Below are 18,293 nucleotides of genomic sequence, written 5' to 3' on the forward strand. Positions count from 1 at the left end.
TGTAGGATTGTATTATTTCAAAGTCCCTTTAAGGCAAATATAAGCCTAACAAGTACAGCTTCCATCTACTTGAATGAAAACAGAAATCTCCAAAACTGTTGGCCAAGATTACGTTCAAATAACATGTTTCAAATCAGCAATCAAATCTGAGAACAATGGTATCATAAATTGTATGTATGCACTAATTCGATACCTGGATCGGTATTGGCTCCAATACCAGAGTTTTATTTATATTATTTTTTAATTCCAAATTCCCAATTTGGAATGCCCAATTCCCAATGCGCTCTAAGTCCTCGTGGTCGCATAGTGAATCACCTCAGTCCGGGTGGCGGAGGACGAATCCCAGTTGCCTCCGCGTCTGAGACAGTCAACCCGTGCATCTTATCACATGGCTTGTTGAGCGCGTTGCCACGGAGACATAGCGCGTGTGGAGGCTTCACGCCATCCACCGCGGCAACCACGCTCAATTCACCACGCGCCCCACTGAGAACAAACCACATTATAGCGACCACGAGAAGGTTACCCTGTGTGACTCTACCCTCCCTAGCAACCGGGCCAATTTGGTTGCTTACGAGACCTGGCTGGAGGATACCAGAGTTTTTAACCGGATCGGTTATTGGTCCGACAAGCCTGATCCAAATTCGATACTGTGTGTGTTAGTCATGGTCGTTACTGTCAAGCTACAAAAATAACATAAAAGAATAATAAAAGCACCATTAAAGTACTCCATATGACTTGTGCATTTTATTCAAAGTCTCTTGAAGACAAACGACAGCTTTGTGAAGGCTGTGTTTACACAGCTATTGTTATATACAGTAAGTAAATATATAGTCTGCATGCAAAGCACCTTTCAGTGAATGAGTAAAGTGAACAAAAAATTTATTTTTATCCTTTTAAGTCCAGACGCAAGTTTAAAAAAACCATTTGCAAAGAAAACTGGCTTCTTTTTTACTGAAGACTTAAACTGGATTTTCTGCTAATTTTGCTGCCGCATTATCCAGTAGACTAGTAAACTATAAAGATTTTCTTAATAGGTTACACATTTATATTGAAATAATGTTTGTGATCCACACAGTGAAGTATACTGTAGATGTTCAAAAATTGTAAAGAAAAAAACAACTCTGTTATTGGCTGATACAGATTGGAATAGGATTGGGAGAGAAAAAGTGGTATTGGTGCTTCTTTAGCTCAGATCACACAAAAAATCACTATTTTTCAGGCTGGTTCAGCTAATGTGCATGCCCATTCTCAAGTAAACAGATAAGCAGTGTTTCTATCTGAAGGTGACTGGCTCTTTTAACTGTAAGCAGGACTTCCATACCTCCAGCCGCCAGTTTTATCATTACGATTTCTCCTATTCATATGTATATGAGTGACCTGTCTCATCCTATAATGTCTCTTATTATATGCAAATGTTTGGGTGGCCAAAGTTTAAGGCTCTTTAAGGTGTTTTTTTTTTTTTTTTTTTTTTCATATTTGTCCCTCCCTTGGTTTAGTGCCTGTAAAAACAGAGTTGCCTGTGAGAATATGTGGCTGTCAGAGATGGCTCGATCTGACCGCTGCACAGGGATAAGTGTTGCCGTGACGATGACAAATCGGCCAATGAGCGGACGTCCCGTGTGAAAGGATGCTATTTTTGGCATTGTTGATATTATTCACCAGAGTAGGACAAACTGGGCTGGTGAGCCTGTTCCCTTGAAATGGATATTCAACAAGCAGGCTGCAATAGCAACCTACCCAAACGACATTGGACAGTATCAGCATGCTCCCTGACATTGGTTGAGTGGAATTTTAAACACTGGTGGTTCTTGTGTGAACCTGACTGTGCACAGGAACTTACATTTTCCATGGAAGCATGGATTTAGATAATACCCATTTAATTAACTTGTTGCCCTTTTCTTGAGCGATTTTACATAGGAGGTATAAACTGCTTGTTCCCCGAATATTAACTGTTAAGGCCAAAGTTAATAATTGAGGAGGTGGAGACAAGTGTGTAAACTCTCAGACTAATGTCAAGTAAGTTCATCAGGCTCACACCTCAGTTAGACTGAGTTCAAGCATGGGGCCGATCATGTTTCCACTCCCGTGCTTTGGCATGACAGAAAACATCATAGTGTCAGATTACTGGCCCGTCTTCTCCTACACTCTATCACCTCTACCAAAGCACAGATTATCGTAAAATAGTCAAGGCCTGCCATTTCTTGGAACATTTGAGGAACTTGACTTTAAGATGTTAGAGAGAACTCTTTTACAGCTTACTTTAAATGTGTGACTTTTAAGCAAAACTGCTGCTGTTGATGTGCAGCCTGTGACCTTTTCGAATTATTGTCTTTTTTTGTTTTTCAGAATTCAAAGAGTGCCCAGGGCTTGGTGGGGCTCCGTAATCTGGGAAATACAGTAAGTGTTTTGATGGGTTCTATTGGTTCCCCTTAAAGGTGATCTGTGTATTTTTTTTCCGATATTAAATTGTCTTAACACAGTTTAATGTGCATAGATAACTTTAAGTAAGCCACTCGTAGGTCAGCTTCCTCAAAGAATGTGCCACTGTGGAGCTTTCATAACATTGCTTTGTTTGTTTGAGTGGTATGACATGTCAACCTATGACTCAACTAATTGTGAAAGCTATTTATTGGTTTGGCTGAACATAGAGCGCAACAGTGTCCACCCACTTTTTCAGCCATCTTGTTCCAGAAGTATTTTTCCTGTTCATTTTTACCATAGGGATTTCAGAAAATTCTTCATTAAAATTCAAAGCCATGCAGCAAATCAACCAGCTCTGATGTGAATCACATTATCACAAACTTGGATTTAAAACAAAAAAGTATTTAAAAATTGGACAAAAAGGCAAATATACAAGACTGTGTACTTAACGTCTTTAATGAGGGAATGAATCACAATCCCATTAAGAATTGCAAATGATTAATGAAATTAAAAATGTTGAAAAAATATTAAACTATTGATTTAAAGTTGTTGATTTGTTGTAAGTACAGTATACAGTATAAACAGTATATTTTACTTTTATTGCAAAATAATCAGATGTATGCAAATAGGGGTGGGCGATATACCGGTAGACATGTGGCAACCGGTATGTATTTTGGATTATCATCTGTATCGTGGTTACGCAAAATCGCCACCACGTGGCAAGAAATGTGCACCTCATTCTATTCATGTAACACATATGCGGTACACATTCTGTCTGAGAAATGGAGAAGGAAGGCGGAGCGGCATCATGTGAGACTGAGAAAATTGAAGAAACAGGGTTTTTCAGGTACTAAAAATGTTTTGCCGGCAGTCCAAGTGAAATGTCGGGCCGCCGAAGCAAATTCAGACATTCTTCTTACATTCTAAATATGCTTCTTACAGTATCTCACACACGCAGCTGCGTTTCATGTGATTGTTGCGCGCACTATCTAGCCTGAAGCATGAAAGTGCGCGCAAGTCCAGCAGGCTTCCAGATTTTGCTCCACAGACAGGAGAATGCAGAGTGTGTGATCACACGTGCTACTCAATCCGGTCTCTATCGAGGCACAAACTTCAAAACTTGCGTGACCCATTTGAATTAGAGTTTGTTTTACCTTAAAGCGCTATGGAGGAAGTCAAACATCTCAAACGACGAGAGAGCCTGACATTGTAACCAACACTGACGAGGAAAACAGTTAAAACAATTACGTGTCATCTGTCATGCAAATTTTTTAAACTACATATCATCACCCTTAATAAAATTCAGTTCGAATGATGTTAGATATTAAAAAACAAACCGGCTTTGGTTTCAGATATTCAAATATTGTCAACAGAGATGACTTAAATTATTAAGAGCCAAATGAAGTGTTTTTTTTGTTTGTTTGTTTTTTTTCGGGTGGATATTATTTTTACTTATGGTTTATTTGTTTTGTTGCATTGCTTTCAGAAGATGTTGGGTTTCTTGAGGAAACTCTTATAATAATAATACTAGTCAACAACATCAGACTGAAATGTGAAATTTATCATCATGGTAAAGTTGATTACCACTTTTTGATTACCAACAATTGATTATTATTATTATTTTTTTTACTCTATGTTTGTCAAGTTCCAAATAAAGAGAAAATTATATGAGAGGAAGTATTTTTTATAAATATTTAATTAAATGACTGGATATTTTAAAAATAGGCATTACAATATGGTTATATATAAACCAATTTTTATAGATTTTTTTGAAAAATGTAAATATATTCTGATATACTGTATATTGTTATCATGATATAAAATTAGTGATATTGTAATATAAGATTTTGGTCATATCGCCCACCCCTATATACAAATATATAAGTAGTTTGAGAGTGTAGGGAGACCCTCATTCACAGTGCATCATGGAGGTGGGTGGTTTCCGCAGAGCTTATTTGGCATGCTTTATTTACCGTGATTCTCTGATTGGTGGATCGTTTCCCTTCAGGATCATGGGTAGTGTAGTTCTTCACCAAAAATTCTGCTGTTAAGACACCTTTTGTGAATGAAGATTAAATAACGCTGACTGATGGCTGCAACAAAAGCATATTCCACTGATTAACAACATTGGAGCTCATGGTAGGTCTGTCTTTAAAGGTTTATAAGTATTTGTAAAAAATCTATACCCCTATAGAAAAAAATTAAGAGATTTTTATTTCCAGAACCAGACTGTTATGCTCTATTGGCAAACGGGGTGGAGCCACTAGTGACACAAAACTTACACACTTCACCTTTACAACTTGAGGGATGCAATAGCTCCCTTCTTCACACACATTGCAAAACCAAATCTAAGTTGTATAAAAGGGGCTCTTTGAAGTGCTTAAGGTCCTCTGAGTTGACTTCAACATTCACAGCAATTTTTGCCTTGTATCATTTACAGGTCACACTTCCAACATGTTAGAAATGGAGCACAACTGTCAAATCTCACGATATCCGCTTCACACAACTAAGCGGCATGAAGCAGAAATGTTTTTATATCACTTTCTCATGCCTCTGTCTTTTTCCATTTACCGAGATAATTTCTCATGATGTCTCTTCTCTCTCGCACTCACTTAACTTGCTTTTGCCAAGCAACAGTATGTGCAGAGTCCAAAAATAAATCCTTACACATTGCAGTCAACTCTGCGGCTGCTATGAACTCTAGACCAATGGCTTGTTTTGTGACTACCCATGCATTTTTCCACTAATTGAAAGCATTCAGACAGTGTAATTAAATATTATATTCCAGCTTGATATGATAACTATAAGTAGTCTAAGCCATTTGTTAATTTCAAAATGGTTAATTTCACAAAAAAGTGAAAGATTGGGGCTCTGTACTGCTATCGAATCATTCCTCTGTTGTTTGAGCATCCGTGCAGCCCAACACAGCAACACTGGCTGGACGAATGGTGTGAGTTTTGGGTGGGACTATCTGTTTGTACATCCAATGGAAGATGGGCTGGATTTCCTGTAATCGGTTGGAAAACAGTGACTATTTACAATTCCATTTGGAGAGGCTAGTGGTGCATAAATTACACACTTCAGCTTTAAATGTATAAACTCTTTTTTTCTCTCTATCTCTCTCTCACTCTAGTGTTTTATGAACTCCATCCTCCAGTGTCTTAGCAACACACCGAGCCTGCGAGATTACTGTCTTCACAACTCCCACCGTAGAGACCTCAACAACAACAACCGCACAAACACTGCTCTCATGGAGGGTGAGTGCGCTTGACACAATACGGTTCCTGACAGTTTCATAGTGGTCAGTACTTTTTATCTGGTAAACCGCAAGCCTTCAATCATGAGCTTACTGAAAGTGCCTCTTTGTCATGATTTCAGAATTTTCCAAGCTGATCCAGACAATGTGGACTTCTTCAAACAGTGAAGCAGTCAGTCCCTCTGAGTTCAAAACACAGATTCAGAGATACGCCCCCAGATTTGTGGGTTACAAGTAAGTCTCATCCAATCCGATATTTACATTATTGCTTAATTTTATATCAGCAGCAAAACCATCACGTTCATATTGTGAATATTCAATATATCGCCCAGCCCTATGCATAAGTACCGTGTATTTCTCTTTATGAGACTGTGGTTAAGTTGTCTGTTGAAATGTTTATGTTCAATTTCCAGTCAACAAGATGCTCAGGAGTTTCTACGTTTCCTACTAGACGGCCTACACAATGAAGTGAACAGGGTCACAGTACGGCCGCGTGGACACATGGAGGACTTTGACCACTTACCGTAAGTTTGTGGCTTGTCTGTTGTTGTTTTCATCAGTGCCCGTGGGGCACTTTTGCCTTGTAGTGCTTGTATTAGAATATTTAACTGTTTAAGATGACCTTGAATGACATGTTGTGAGTACGATTTTGGGATATGATAAACTTTTTCATTTGTTCTTTTCTGTAGTGATGAGGAGAAAGGAAAAAAGATGTGGGCTAAGTACTTAGAGAGAGAAGACAGCAAAATTGTTGGTAAGTACACACACAGATACCAAACTGCTTTTGGGTTATCATTGGGTTCTAGTAGTATGCATAATTCTGGTGTGTTTTTGTCGGTTTTCAGACTTGTTCGTAGGCCAGCTGAAGAGCTCTTTGACTTGCAGTGAATGTGGCTATTGTTCCACTGTGTTCGATCCCTTCTGGGATCTTTCCTTACCTATCGCCAAGGTCAGTTCATTGACTGGCATGTGTGCACATATTAAGGCACTTTGTAATGCATTACTTTGGACATTTGAGAAAATAGTTTTCCTCTGCCTAGAAGGGCTATGGAGAGGTGAGCCTAATGGATTGCATGCGGCTCTTTACTAAAGAAGACGTGCTGGATGGAGACGAGAAGCCGGTAATTCATTGGACTCAATTGATTTATTTTTGGAATTATAATGTGGGAATGCATTTGTGGTAAAACATCTAATTCATGTTCTCTCCTCGTGTTTTTTTTTTTTTTTTCCAGACATGTTACAGGTGCAAAGCCAGAAGGCGGTGTATGAAGAAATTTACAGTTCAGAAGTTCCCTAAAATATTAGTTCTTCGTATCCTTTTCTAAAGGTGTCTGATGTCATTGTGATGTCACACTGGGAGCATCAGTGCATTTGTTGACAGTAAGCACAGATAAGATCGGTACACTGTTTGTGTGTACATGAATGTGCTAATGGCTTAAGTTTTAGGCATGCAGACATGGGTCTCTTTGAGGTTACCAGTGTGTGTGCAGAGTCTCTTCTCCTTAACCGCTTCACTTGTTCAGATCTGAAGCGCTTCTCAGAATCTCGCATCAGAACCAACAAACTGTCTACTTTTGTCAACTTTCCCATGAAAGACCTGGATCTAAGGGAGTTTGCCTCTGACAGAAGTAGTAAGTAAAAAGGATAACACCATGGAACAAACACTGAATGTTTTAATTTTGCCATTGGTGAAATATTTATGCTGCAATCTCTGTATCTGCGTCTTGTTTCCAGGTAGTGCAATCTATAACTTGTATGCAGTGTCCAATCACTCAGGTACGACAATGGGAGGCCACTACACAGCATATTGTTGCAATCCTGAAAACGGAGAGTGGTACACATATAATGACTCAAGGTACTTGCTCTACTTCCACCTCCTGCTTTTTGTCCTTTGATTAATGCAAAGTCTTGCATAACTCTGTAGAGCGCAGGTAGATTTCCTATAGGTATAACATACATCAGCTTTCAGGGAAAGATTTTTTGTTTGTCTTAGTTAATATGTCAGCTGCATAGAATTCCATTCCAGCTTTCAGCAGCTATTATTTTCCTGTATCCCATCCTCCTCCACCTCTTCCCACAATCTGATCTTTCACCTCCTCCCACTCACTCTTTCTTGAAAAAGGCTGCCAATCTCACATCTTAAATGCTGCCATTCTCACAGGCATGTTTTCTACTGAAAGAGTGACGTATCAGCCAGGCAGATTAATTGGCCAACAAATGCCAACGATTTTGATATTATTGGCATTGGCTATTAACTGTCTGTTTGGTTGATTAACAATCAATACACTTACATGCACTTTAAAAGTTTAATTTCAGTCAGATGAAAACAATAATTTGTCTTTTTAAAATGTCATGTAAACACTAGTCCAACTTAATTTGTACCACTCCTATTTTTGCATTAGACTTACAGACTTAGTGCGACTGTAGCTCGGCTTCATTCGGCATGTATATTTGTTAAAGTAATAGTCCGGGTTTTATACAAGTTAAGCTCAATCGACAGCATTTGTAGCATAATGTTGAATTTTGACAATGTTATACGGAAAACAATCACTATGCATAATTCAAATTATGCTATGCATAATTCAATTTCATTTAAACCGATCTCAGTTCAGGACACTCTGGGCTGTCAGTAAAGGGTTAAACTTTTGACTCACGGAGTCATGTGACTAAACAATATGGCGCCGATCACAGCGGCGTTTGTCTTTGGCAGAAACGGCTACAAAACTACATCTGGTAAGAAACCTAAGTTTTTACATCAAAACCTGTTTGAGTCAAAAGATTAGTCTTTAGTTTCATCCGATATGCCATTTTAAAATTTTTAGCAATTTATCTTGAAACGGCACGCTGTTAAACACAGTGACCACTATAGTGGACTATAGAGCTATTTTCCCCTTAGAAATCCTATATTTACTGTGCATTTTCACATTGAGAATCAATTGGTTCATCCAAAAGCTGAAAAATGTTGTTTTCAATGGCATTATATGGAGTTAGGATGAAAATAAGGTGCATTTCGAACTGTTGAGACCAGTGAAGACAGACAGCACACTGGAGGTTAAGTCAATCACTAAATAGGGAGCAAGGGAGCATCCTATAGCTTTCCTATACAGCCAAGTGCATTCACTTCTACCATCCGACCAAAAGTTCAGTTTCGGACTGCAGATGATGTTTGGTCCGCTCAACATGGTTGACAGACATGGGACAATGGTAATCAGTACATAGAATCAGAATTAATAATGTATAATTTATTTTAACATGGTTGGCAGTGATTGGACAATGCTGGCCATTACTTGTATCAGAATTAATTATGCTAATTTCTGATAAGTAAAATGCTTCAGCACTGGCTATCACTTGTTTGTTTGATAGTGCAAAGAGAGAACATTGAGATTTTTTTTTTTTGCCAAAGTAGAAAACATTGTAACATAAAAGTCAAATCAAGTCAAATTATTTTTATTTGTATAGTTTTTTTATTTGTGCTTTTCCCAATACACATTGTTTCATAGCAGCTTTACAGAAGATCAATGACTGTAACGTCTCAAAAACATGAATAACCAACACTCCTGGAAACAGAAAATACAATCTGATATTGAAATTTCACAACCTAGTCCCGTTGTCTCCATATGAGGACATACATTTTTAGGAAAACTATTTGCTCTAAAAACAAGATTTTTTTTTTTTTTTTTTTTTGCATGTTTATTAGGGGTTACTTATTACAAATTTTAAAAAAAAGGGAAATGGAAAATGCGCACATCAGTCACGCTCGGATCTCAGGAAGTTAAGGGTATTATGTTGTCATGGCAACAAAGTTGTAAAATTAGATATAACTTTAAAAAAAGTTTGTAAGCGATTTTATCACACTAAAATCATGTCAACACACACATGTGGATACGCTTTGGAAACAGTATTTTAACGTTTACTGATTGGCCCCATTCACTTCCATTTTAAGTGCCTCAATTTTACCCAGATTTTTGCTTTTTTATAAGAAAAGGAGGGACAAGTCTAATTAAATTTGTGTGGTAATCAACATTATGCCACAAATGCTGTTGATTTAGATTAACTTGTATTAAACCCAAATATTCCTTTAATCGGACCACAACTGGCATCAGTGTTATGTGCAGGCTCTGAAAGACTGAAGTGATGCACAACATGTATTTATCCGTTTCTCAGCTGACAACTTTCCTTCAAATATTCGATTGTGTCGCATTGTGTCATTTATACATGAACAGACAGATGAAGACTGTATCCTTTCCATCCTGGAAACTTCATTTGTTTGCCTGTATTAGTTCGCTCTTTGCATTTTCCCTGTCCCCAAGTTTCTGGACCTAACTTTACCAAAGAAAAACTCAACATTTTTAATATTTTCTTGCATCATGTGTAGTTATTTCAAAATAAGGCAGTCATACTCTAAAGATGTGTCTTAATTTTTTTCCAACAGAGTCACGCCAATGTCCGCCAGCCAAGTTCGCAGTAGCGACGCCTACGTGTTGTTCTATGAGCGAGCTGAACTCTGAGAACAGACTGTGGAAAAAGATCAAGTTCAGGACTTGAGCCCATTGGGCTGAAGACACATTATTAACAAATGCTGTTTCCCTTGCCCATAGAGCAATGCAGAATGAGACAAAAAAATAATGCTCTCTGCTGGACACCCGGGAGAAGTGCACACAATGCCCTCGCACACTTCACCACTGTCTGCTGTATCATCATGCATCTGTGTGTGTGAGTGTAAGGGCAGCTCATGGGCAGTGATCATCAGGCAATAACCCCAAGTGGCTCCAAATCAGAAGTATCTCTATGCACTGCAACAGAACTCTCATCCCAACTGCGCCTTCCTCTTGTTCAAAAAAATTCCTCAATATTAAAAATTAGTTTCACTTGATTTTATTTGGGATTTTTATAATGACTTTTCAAGTAATTGTCCTCCCTGATGTCTTGAGAGATAAACTGGTTTGAGGCACTCCCTACTGGGTCGCTGAAGAATTACAGAAGTGCACTGTTCAGGCTGCATAACATGGACCTGGTTGTGCCCTTTCGTTACACCTGGTTTTTCATTACTACTCTTTTCTTCCACTCCCCCCACCCATCATATTTTCTGTTTATGCTTAGTTCTCTTCTCGGCTTTCTCTTTCTTCTCAACCTCCTGAGGGCAGTCAAAGAGTCACGGGAGTTTGTTGTGAAAGTCTGGAGTGTTGAGAGAACAGCTTGTCACTGTGGCATGACTTTAGTCAGTGTAGCTGCTACTGATCTTTGAAATGCTGTGAAGGGAAATGTGGTTTGACTGATATGAGACAAAATAATCCTGACAGTATGGGTTGGTTTATCCTTAATTTCATGCCATTGATCAACATGGAAAGAATGTTTTGACAAAGAAAAACTGTATATTTTTATATATATGATACAATGTAGAGAATGTACTATAAAGTGGTGCTGAAAATGACCTGTTACTGTTTTCAGTTAATTTATCAAAGGTAAGAGAATGCATATATTTATGCCTACAGGTCAGGAGACATTGTGATTTGAGTCAAAGTATATATATGTATGTATGTATGAATACATTTTAGAAGAATGAACTGTTACAATGGTTCTCTTGTGGTTGTGTTTTATTGACGGTTTTCTGAATCAAATCTTGTGGCTGTTATAAAATATAAAGGTGGTGATGGGGAGGTGGAGGGATGCCGGTAGATTCGTCACTGGTGTAAGGAAAGCAGCTGCTTATATCACTGGGATATGATTGACAGGCTCAGATGAACAAGCTCCACCTGAACTTATGTTTGGGACTTCATTTTTCAACAAAAGGTCTATGAATGGAGTCTTAACATTCAGAAAATCTTGTAACTCCACCTCAGAAGAAGTGTTTAGAGGCATTTTATTATTTAATCTTTTTATTTCATTTGAGGTTTTATATTGCAATTTTTACAACCCTGTTACCAAAATTTGAAACCTACAGTTTAAAGATGCTATAATTTGTGTAAAAATTTAGAAAGTGGAATGATATTTACTTGTCATCCTGCCATGCTGTAGAAAGGTACTAAATTATGTTATATCCTAGATGTCACACTTTAATTGATTGCTCCATTTTCTTTCAATAGGGGGAAAATCATGTCATAACAAGGTTGCACGCAAAATATGGGAGAGCTAAATATTGTACTTCAGTGACTGAAATAAGTTAATAATTTTAAATGTTTTTACTACAATTAATTGAATATTAAGTCAAAAGGTTTTGTCAAAATGTACACTTTTGTCTAATTTTAATTGTTCAATCCAAACAAGGTCAAGACTTCTGTGGTGTGGCATGCCAAAATTACCTTTGTTGGGACCAGCTACTTTTCATGCTGTTAATTTTATGTTTGTTAATAGTTTATATAACATATTATCTCCCTAATGAAAAATGGAGTTTGTGCCTTCAAACTTAAAAAATAAACAAATAACAGAACACCAATTTGTATGCCAAAAGTGCCACATACATAACATTTTGTGTCCTCGTTAGGCTCAAAGTGTTTTAATTACTATGGTCCACTGATTTGACTGACCCTCCCATGTCAAAGCATGTGAGTCATACACTAAATGACTTACACAGAACTTGAAGGTGAACTTTGAAAACAGAGTTCCTTGTATGAAAACAGAGTTGCTTAAATGGAATTAAGTTTTTTAATCAAACAGTTAAGCAGATATATACAAAGATAAACTATAAGGTTCACTCACTAGGGTGGAGAAATGAAGAATGGCAGTGAACAGTATGACAGCATATGGTAAGCTGGAGGGAAGTCAGCCCCTAAAATTTGCATGTCATATGACCAAAGTAAAAGATATCTTTGTGCTCTGTCAGTATTATTTGAGTTTTGACAAGGTAGGTGCGGTGTTGTGGTTAAGGAAAATAATTTATGTAAAGGAAGATTTAATGAAATACAAACTTTGTCCTTTGGTTAGTTGGTCCAGAGTATGGCTCAGTGATGGGGCTTGTACTGCTTGGTCGAAGACTGCCTGCCACAAGCTCTGTGGGAAATCTCATCCTCGGACACAGTGAGTTTGAGCATGGAAAGAAGACAACTCTGTGTGTGAGGAGACACGGCTGGGTTGACGGAGTGAGGCTGGCTATAGTGGACACCCCTGAATGGAGTCTCTTTGGTTTGGATGATGCCAAACAGGAGATCCTGCTCAGTGTGATGTTGTCCCCCTCCTGGATGTCAGATGTTTCTCCTCATCATCCCAGTAGACTCTTTCAGCAAGAGGGATAGACGTACTATGGAGAAATATCTGAGTGTCCTTGGAGATGTAGTCTGGTCATATACTTTGGTTCTTTTTACAGAGTTAAGAGGCAGGAGTATTGAAAAGCATATTGAAAAGAAGGGTGAACCTTTGGAGAGGAATCTGTGAAAGTGTGGCTACAGGTACCATGTTGTACACAATAAATGCCCAGAGGACTATACCCAAGTCATAGAGTTGTGTGAAATTTGTGCTAGCACTGGTTTAATTTAGGATGAATCAGATTAAACGATGTATATGTATGTATATAATCTCAGTGATAATCATTATCAGTCTGTTTATTCTTTCATCATTCCTTTGCAGTCTACATAAGATACAAAGGGTAAAGAGACTGTCAGATGGCATCACCTACAGATCAACTAGACTACGTTCGGTCAGCGTTTGGGACTAATAAATATAAAATACTATCACGTTAGGACTAGCCTTCAGAAACGTCACAAAGACAGATACTAAAAGTGAACATTAAAAAGTATTTTCGTTCTTTTTAATCGGCGTTCCACAATGTGTTCTCCACATTTAACGATTAATGTTTTATTGTACTCACTATGAGACACTTCTGGCAACTCCAATGCCTTTGAACCACTTTTGTCCTCTCAGAATTGTCAAAAATCCAACTGTTGTTTTGTCTTACTCTCTGAGCACACAATGCCGTTATTCTGGTCATTTTAATTATCTGAAACTGGTTAACAGCATAATAATTGACAGGAAAGAAAAGCCCAAACGCGTGCTTGTTGAGGTGACGGTTCGGTCAGATTACACTCACTCAACAGCATTTGTGGGATAATGTCGATTACCACAAAAAATTATTTCTACTTGTCCCTCCTTTTCTTTAATAAAAAACAAAAACTACAATCTGCGTTACTCTGCAGCACTAACATGGGGCCAATCAGAAAATGTTAAAATACTCACTGGTTCAAAAGTGTAGCCACAAGACGTAAACAATGTTTGTGAACATGATTTTATTGTGATATAATTGCTTTCCAACTTTTTCTACGTAAAGTTATATCCAATTTGACAACTTTGTTGCCATGATGACGTAACTCTGTAAACCGTAAATTGACCTTCAAAATTATTTAAATAACTTTACAGCCCAAATAATACACACGTTTTAGCAGAAGAATTGATGAACCGGTAAGTGCTTTTATAAAATTAAACCCTCCAAAATGTAGGCCCTTCATTCCATTGTCAGTGCCTTACTGTAAGAAAATGAGGTACTACGCTGACTACCACCCCTGGAGTCGCGAGTTCGAATCCAGGGCGTGCTGAGTGACTCCAGCCAAGTCTCCTAAGCAACCAAATTGGCCCGGTTGCTAGAGAGGGTAGAGTCACATGGGGTAACCTCCTCGTGGTTGCAATTAGGGGTTCTCGTTCTTAATGGGGCACATGGTAAGTTGTGCGTGGATCGCGGAGAGTAGCATGAGCCTCCACATGCTGTGAGTCTCCGCGGTGTCATGCACATTGAGCCATGTGATAAGATGCACAGATTGACTGTCTCAGAAGCGGAGGCAACTGAGACTTGTCCTCTGCCACCCGGATTGAGGTGAGTAACCGCGCCAAAAAAAAAGAAAGAAAGAAAGAAAGAAAAGGAAGTACTAGTATATATATATATATATTCTGTTATCAACATTATGTCACAAATGCTGTCGATTGAGCATAACATGTATTGAATTTAAATATGGTTGTGAGCTCTGAAAAGTTCAGGTTAATACTTTAATTCTGTCATAACCAAATACTAATTGAATTTAACTAGATTTAACACTTCAAACATGATTAACAACAGAGTCCTACCAGGTCAGCATATTTTAGCAAACTCATAGAAAATAACCACAACAATCCTAGGTGTTTATTCTGTACTGTGGCTAAATTGGTTAGGAATAAAGCATCAACTGAACCAGATATTCCATCGTAGCACAATAGTAATGACTTCATGAATCTCTTTACTGATAACAATCAGAAATAAATTTGGAAATATGCAATCAGCTGTCACAGCACCTCCATAACCATAATTTTCCTAATGAGCAACTTCAGTCCTTCGCTGTCATGTCATGAAGAGCTAACAAAATGTATCAAAAAAAATCAAAAGCAACAACATGTATGTTAGATCCAATACCAACTAAGCTTTTAAAAGAGGTATTCCGTGTAATCTCAGAACCTCTTCTTAATATTAACTCTTGCTATCCTTAGGACATGTCCCAAGAAACTTTAAAATAGCAATTATCAAACTGCTTATTAAGAAGTCACAGCTTGATCCTGGAGAATTGGAGAATTACAGACCGATTTCAAATCTACCATTTATGTTGGAAATACTAGAAAAGGTAGTGTCCTCCCAACTATGTTCATTTCTACAGAGAAATGATATATATATATATATATATATATATATATATATATATATATATATATATATATATGAACAATTTCAGTCAGGATTTTGGCCCCATCACAGTACAGAGACTCCACTTATCAGAGTTACAAATGACTTGCTCTTATCATCTGATCACGGCTGCATTTCTCTTCTAGTGCTTTTAGATCTTAGTGCTGCCTTTGACACCATAGATCACGACATTCTCTTGAATAGGCTGGAAAATTAAGTTGGCATTAGTGGACTTGCATTAGCATGGTTTAGGTCCTATTTATCAGACCGCTACCACTTTCTGTGTAAATGAGGAACTGTCAAATCAAAAGTTAAGTATGGAATGCCATAGGGATCAGTTTTAGGGCCTCTGCTTTTCTCCTCATACACACTTCCCCTGGGAGATATTATCAGGAATCATGGAATAAGTTTCCACTGTTATGCTGATGATACCCAACTTTATATTTCTTTTAAACCCAACAAAAATTCACAATTCTTCAAATTAACAGAGTGTATCACTGAAATCAAAGATTGGATGGCCAGAAATTTCCTTCTACTCAATTCCGACAAAACAGAGGTAATAATTATTGGACCAAAAACCTAGAAAATAAGCCACTAAAATATAATTTGACTCTCGATGGATGTACTGTTACGTCATCTTCTACAGCGAAGAATTTGGGTGTTATATTTGATACCAATCTGTCCTTTGAAAATCAAATTTCCAATGTTTGTAGAACAGCATTCTTCCACCTCAGAAATACTGCTAAGTTACGACACATGCTCTCTGTTGCTGATGCCGAAAAACGAATTAATGCGTTCATGACCTCAAGACTAGATTATTGTAATGCATTACTGGGAGGATGTCCAGCAAGATCAATAAATAAACTTCAATTGGTTCAAAATGCAGCTGCCAGTGTGCTGACTAGAACCAAGAAATATGATCATATTAGCCCCATTTTATCGTCGTTACATTGGCTACCTGTTAAATTTCATATTAATTTAAAAATTGTTAACTACATACAAAGCTTTGAATGGTCTAGCTCCACAGTACTTAAGTGACCTTCTGGCACGCTATATTCTGTCACGTTCATTACGATCACAAAATTCTGGCTTTTTAATAGTTCCTAGCATATCAAAATCCACAAAAGGAGGTGGATCCTTTTCCTATTTGGCTCCTAAACTATGGAATAGTCTCTCTCTAACATTGGTTGGGATGCAAACACACTCACTCAGTTTAAGTCTAGACTAAAGACTCATCTATTTAGCTTGGCATACACCTAATTTATCCATCAACTCACAATTAGGCTGCTTTAGTTAGGTCTGGCAGAACCAGAAACATTTATTATGATCTATAACTCTGCAAAAAACTGAATGATATCTACGCTAATATTATTCTATTTGATTCTATGTCTCAATCTCTGGATTCATATCCCAAGGTTACCAGAGCCGGCCAGATCCAGCTCCGTTCCTGCTTGGTGTCAGACTCCACTGCTATGTGTCTCTGAGTGATGACGACTAAATGCAGCCAGTACTAGCCAGCCATCACTTCAGTCTTTTACGATGGACTTCAGAGGATGAACTGATGCCAACTCCAAATGTAAGACATTGGATACTTCATATGCCACTGCCTGAACCTTGGATTTAGGATGTACCCCACCGAACCTCACCGAAATTACCTGCTGGTTGAACTGTGATGCACCTCATTGATCTCTGCCTGCATCACCTTTGTCTATTGATGGACTACACTCTTGAAATGGAATACATACAGTTGTGCTCAAAAGTTTGCATACCCTTGGAGAACTGGTAATATATGTACCATTTTTAAAGAAAATATGAGTGAGCAAGCAAAACACATTTCTTTTATTTCTAATGGGATTCATATTCAGCTGTAGGTTATAACAGAATGGCACAATCATAAAACAAAACATGGCAACAAAGAAAAAAATTTGATGACCCCTGTTCAGAAGTCTGCATACCCTTAGTTCTTAATACTGTGTATTGCCCCCTTTAGCATCAATGACAGGGTGCAGTCTTTTGTAATAGTTGTCTATGAGGCCCCAAATTCTTGCAGGTGGAGTAGCTGCCCATTCGTCTTGGCAAAATGCCTCCAGGTCATGCAAAGTCTTTGGTCGTCTTGCATGAACCACACGTTTGAGATCTCCCCAGAGTGGCTCGATGATATTAAGGTCAGGAGACTGTGATGGCCACTCCAGAACCTTCACCTTTTTCTGCTGTAACCACTGGAGGGTCAACTTGGCCTTGTGCTTAGGATCATTGTCGTGCTGGAAAGTCCAACAGCGTCCCATGCGCAGCTTTCGTGCAGAAGAATGCAAATTGTCTGCCAGTATTTTCTGATAACATGCTGCATTCATCTTGCCATCTATTTTCACAAGATTCCCTGTGCCTTTAGAGCTCACACACCCCCAAATCATCAGTGAGCCATCACCATGCTTCCCAGGGGGAATGGTTTCTTTTCACTATAGGCCTTGTTGACCCCTCTCCAAACATAGCGCTTATGGTTGTGAACATACAGCTCTATTTTGGTCTCGTCACTCCAAATTACAGTGTGCCAGAAGCTGTGAGGCGTGTCAAGGTGTTGTCGGGCATATTGTAACCGGGCTTTTTTGTGGCACTGGCGCAGTAAATGCTTCTTTCTGGCAACTCGACCATGCAGCTAATTTTTGTTCAAGTATCGTCATATTGTGCTCCTTGAAACAACCACACCATCTTTTTCCAGAGCAGCCTGTATTTCTCCTGAGGTTACCTGTGGGTTTTTCTTTGTATCCCGAACAATTCTTCTGGCAGTTTTAGCTGAAATCTTTCTTGGTCTACCTGACCTTGGCTTGGTATCAAGAGATCCCCGAATTTTCCACTTCTTAATAAGTGATTGAACAGTATTGACTGGCATTTTCAAGGCTTTGGATATATTTTTATATCCTTTTCCATCTTTATAAAGTTCCATTACCTTGTTACGCAGGTCTTTTGACAGTTCTTTTCTGCTCCCCA

General features: G+C 38.2%; 1 protein-coding gene across 5 annotated transcripts in view; it reads left to right on the forward strand.

Annotated features, from left to right (window-relative positions):
* usp2a (ubiquitin specific peptidase 2a) overlaps positions 1–11,253 on the forward strand; it is a 40,379-nt gene extending 29,126 nt beyond the window's left edge. For 4 of the 5 annotated variants that reach the window (XM_051678861.1, XM_051678859.1, XM_051678860.1 and 1 more), the window contains 11 exons: positions 2,347–2,397; positions 5,555–5,678; positions 5,800–5,911; positions 6,091–6,201; positions 6,367–6,431; positions 6,523–6,626; positions 6,718–6,798; positions 6,910–6,988; positions 7,201–7,308; positions 7,412–7,532; positions 10,110–11,253. In XM_051678861.1, the coding sequence (XP_051534821.1) occupies positions 2,347–2,397; positions 5,555–5,678; positions 5,800–5,911; positions 6,091–6,201; positions 6,367–6,431; positions 6,523–6,626; positions 6,718–6,798; positions 6,910–6,988; positions 7,201–7,308; positions 7,412–7,532; positions 10,110–10,185 (1,032 nt within the window). In that variant the 3' untranslated portion in view covers positions 10,186–11,253. The remainder of the gene's footprint in view (positions 1–2,346; positions 2,398–5,554; positions 5,679–5,799; positions 5,912–6,090; positions 6,202–6,366; positions 6,432–6,522; positions 6,627–6,717; positions 6,799–6,909; positions 6,989–7,200; positions 7,309–7,411; positions 7,533–10,109) is intronic. The other variant, XM_051678862.1, reaches the window with a different exon arrangement.
* Positions 11,254–18,293: the final 7,040 nt, after the last annotated feature.

Source organism: Myxocyprinus asiaticus, chromosome 39 (genome assembly GCF_019703515.2).
Source record: "Myxocyprinus asiaticus isolate MX2 ecotype Aquarium Trade chromosome 39, UBuf_Myxa_2, whole genome shotgun sequence".
Lineage (NCBI taxonomy): Eukaryota > Metazoa > Chordata > Actinopteri > Cypriniformes > Catostomidae > Myxocyprinus > Myxocyprinus asiaticus.